Genomic DNA, 4,121 nt, shown 5'->3' with positions numbered 1-4,121 from the left:
GAAAGGTGAGAGTGGAGGTACAGCAGATCCCGGAGCTGCGGTCCACCTACATCCTCACCTGACCAAGTCGGAAACAGGTAAGATACTGGGCCTGTCACCACAGACATTTCAACTGCAGGGAAATCATTGTTTAGATATTTGACTTTTATTTCAATCAGCACATGATAACTACAGAAGTCTACAGTCTTTCAGTGTCAGGGCTGGAAAAAGTACTCAATTACTCAGTTGATTCGATTCAGGATAGTAGAAGCAACATTTGATGATTTAAAGTTATGTGTAGTTTTCATTTGCAAGAAACAAAGATGGGCAGACTAATAATCATTTAGCTGAAATATGAAACAAAATGGGAATGGTGAAGCATGAAGTTTTTCTATAATTTAGTTTAGTCACCCTCTGGTGGTTCTTCATATTCACATTGTATTTTAAAAATATCTCTCAGGTTACATTGCACTGATTAGAGTCAATCTTTACAGCCAATGATCTCCTTTCTTTTTTGTTCCTTTCCTGTATATAACCAGAAAGTCTAACTATACTATAATTTTCAAATAACTTTGAGCAACATAGAAATAACTTGTTGGCATAAATGCAGTTCCTGGTGTCCCAAAATGCAAATGGATGTAGTGCATACCAAATAACTGTAACGTCCACTGTTAGATTCCTGTGGCGCGTGTCGCTTGTTTCCTGTCTGTCAGTGAACATGTCAACAAAATAAACTCAAAATATGCCCAGCAGGTTCTTCTGTGCTCTGAACCACTAGAGGACGTAGATCAGAGCGTTTCCTTCTCAAAGGGAGGGGAAATGTGATGTAAATGTGACACTGCTCCTTCTTTGAACACGCAATCTGAACATTTCTACAAGGTAAAGCTTGGTCATTACTTTACTCCTGCCTTTGTCTGCCCCTGATGTTCCAGTAAACCTCTAAAGATGATCAAAGCAGTGTTGTCAGCTCTCTTGGTCCTGGTGGCCGTGTCCTCCACCTTTGGGAAATACATCCCGAAGACTGGCAAGAGGATCCCTCAGACTCTGTCCAGAGGTCTGTGAGCATCATCCGCATGACTGAGACTGTAGTATAGTGTGATAAATACTGAAGCAGACTGTCATTGATCTTTAATGGTGCCCATGTCTGTCCAGGTTGGGGTGATCAGCTGATCTGGGCTCAGACTTATGAGGAGGCTCTCTACTGGTCCAGGTCAAAGTAAGAAGTTGTTCTAATGCTGACATCAAAATGTTGCTTTAATTCTGACGTTGACTGAACTTAATGATTACATGTTGGCCTGAGTGAAGCTGATTTGTGTTTTAGAAACAAGCCTCTGATGGTCATCTTTCACCTTGAGAACTGCCCACACAGCCAGGGTGAGTCTAACTCCTGGAAAAAAAAACTTGCTTCTACTGTTTGAGTTATTAAGTTACTCATGTTCTGTTGAATTAAGAGCCCAGCCTGTTTGAAGAGTAAGCAGTCATTTGTTTGCTCATGTGTGACGTCACACATCCTGGTGCAGTTCTGTGCCAGACTCGTGTGCCGTAAACGCTGGACTGTGTGAATTTAAAAAAATTTTCTCCCACAGCACTGAAGAAGGTTTTGGCTGATGACAATGAAATCCAGAAAGTTCTCGATGAGGACTTCATCGTCCTCAATCTAGTGGTGAGTTATGGGACTTTTCAGATCTGACTACCTTGGTAAAAGTGTTTTAAAGCTGTGTACAGCTGAATCTGTAATCTGTTATCCATTCATTTTACTGTTCAGCATTAAATCCTCTGCAAATCTGTCTATAATATTAAATATTCATGACTAGACAAGTAACAATTTTAGTTAAAGTTTTGAAAAAAAAAAGTCATCATAAGCAAACACCCTCCAACTGTCACATTCACATTGTCATTCAGATGTTGCTAAACTGTGATTAGTGTGCCTAAATGTATGGCGACATCCTGGAGAATAGGCTTGTAGGGCCTTTAAAAACACCCGTGCTCTATGATGTTACGGTTCAGAATTTGATATGTTTGATGATAAAGTCTTCTTTCTCACCTGCAGTATGAAACAACAGACAAACATCTCTCTCCTGACGGACAGTATGTTCCCAGAATCATTTTTGTCGGTAAGAGCTATTGCTTGTAACACAACTTTTCCTGTAAACAGTTTCCTGTTTGTTTTATGCAAATAAAAGGCCTACTTTGTTTTGTTCGAGGGTGAAAGTTTCAGTTTTCACACAGTGCCTCTCAGTCGCAAATGTGAGCGTGGATGACATTTTGACCGTTGACCTTTTTAACGACATTATGAGTTCCGCTATGTGTTCACGTTCATACCAGAGATAATGTATCAACTGTGTCTACACTACTGCTACTATTTTATTTTCCTCCTGGGGATCAACAAAATGATATCTTAACTGTAAAGTATTTTATGGTGTGCTAATAGAGTATGACATTCAATAAACCTATGATGTTGGTTGTGAGATGCTTTAGACAATTATAGCATCCAGCAGAGGATTGAGTATTCAGACCAGTTACTTAAATCAAGATAGTAATACTGCAGTATTAAGTTACTACATTACAAGTAAAAGTCCTGCTTTGTAAAAAAAAAAAAAAAAAAGAAAAAAAAAGTACAAGTATTATTAGCAAAATGTACTTAAAGTATCAAAAGAAAACGTACATACAGCACAGAAAAACACTGCACCTTTGTGAGTGTTATACTACTACTATACTATGTGTAAGTGACATTTCCTTTTGTAGCTGGTCAAAGTGGAAGTAATTTTAACTGTACTGTTGGGTATGTTTATCATCATCACATATTTTGTATGATGATAATCATATATGTAGTGCAGTAAAAATGTTTCCCTCTGAATTGCAATGGATTAGAAGTAGCATGAAAATACTTAAGTAAGGGTACTTATTTAGCAAAGCAAATATTTGGCCAATCATACATATATATTATATGTACATGGCTTCATAAAATAACTAATTGTATCTAAATGTATCTAAAACAAGGATTGAAATATAAAACCTTTAGCAATAGGTACTTATAATTGCTACAATAGCTATAAGTAGCAACAAGAAAAGACGTTAAATTAACATTTTAAGAGGACAATTGTGTTATTTCTTCTTTCAAAACATACATTTTATCATTATTTAAAAAATACCTCTTGGCCCACAAATAGTGACGAATGGAATTTTAAAATTAATGTCTTTGCAGCTTTAAAAATAAAAATGTAAACATATACAACTGGAAATATTTGGCTACTTAAAATATCCAGAAACACTTGAACACACCATTTATAGGGAAGCTGATTGGTTGACACTGGTGCGAAGAAGATGCTTACAATTTAAGTTTGTCAACATGCACAACTCCTGTCTGCTCTAAGGTGGCACCTGAGTCTTTTACTCACACATTACCAATAATGTCTCTACAGACCCCACAATGACCGTGAGGGCCGATATCACAGGTCGCTATGCCAACCGCATGTATGCCTATGAACCAAGTGACATCAAACTCTGTAAGTACTGCAGTTAACACACTGTGAGGTTTCCCCAAATCTATGCTCTGTCAGCAGTGTGTTGGTCCGTGGAACAGACTAATGAAATGTAAATGTTTCCTGCCTGTCCCCCAGTGAAAACCAACATGCAGACGGCTAAGAAGCTCCTGAAGTCTGAGCTGTGAGCACGAGGACGAGACACACGCTTGACTTGTGACCCTCATCCAGAGTTTATTGTCACCACAGATGCCAATAACATGTTGTTACTACAGTTTACACATGGAAAACCAAGCACTGGAAAGTTTCTTCTCTTCACCTTCATTTGAAAGGCTTTCTCCTTGAATTCCCTTCCTGATTCTTATCTTATTATTATTGCTGTACATCCAAACTGTCTTTTGAATAAATATGGTACTGTTCATACATACAAGACAGATTGTCTGCCTTTTTATTTGCCAACAGATTGCACGGAAGTATAAACTCAATAGAAGACTGGAATATTTACATTTACTCATTAGCTGACGCTTTTGTCCAAAGCAACTTACAATTGCTATTATTTCTTCTAAATAATGAGAAATTGCTTTTACGATGTGCACAAGTGACGACATGATGTGAGGGTTGAACATGTAGTTTTGAGAATTTCAATTCTGATCTGAGAAA

General features: G+C 37.7%; 1 protein-coding gene across 1 annotated transcript; it reads left to right on the top strand.

Annotated features, from left to right (window-relative positions):
• Nucleotides 1-3,891, top strand: agr2 (anterior gradient 2). The gene is made up of 8 exons (XM_038725911.1): nucleotides 1-77; nucleotides 912-1,033; nucleotides 1,132-1,195; nucleotides 1,301-1,353; nucleotides 1,566-1,642; nucleotides 2,030-2,093; nucleotides 3,402-3,485; nucleotides 3,600-3,891. The coding sequence occupies exons 2-8, from the start codon at nucleotides 925-927 to the stop codon at nucleotides 3,647-3,649; spliced, it is 501 nt and encodes a 166-aa protein (XP_038581839.1). The 5' UTR covers nucleotides 1-77; nucleotides 912-924; the 3' UTR covers nucleotides 3,650-3,891.
• The last annotated feature ends 230 nt before the right edge of the window (nucleotides 3,892-4,121 follow it).

Source organism: Micropterus salmoides, unplaced genomic scaffold, assembly GCF_014851395.1.
Source record: "Micropterus salmoides isolate LMB-PRFRI ecotype aquatic unplaced genomic scaffold, ASM1485139v1 Ms_hic_scaffold_17, whole genome shotgun sequence".
In the NCBI taxonomy this organism is placed as follows: Eukaryota; Metazoa; Chordata; class Actinopteri; order Centrarchiformes; family Centrarchidae; genus Micropterus; species Micropterus salmoides.
This window is presented reverse-complemented; position numbering and strand designations above follow the sequence as displayed.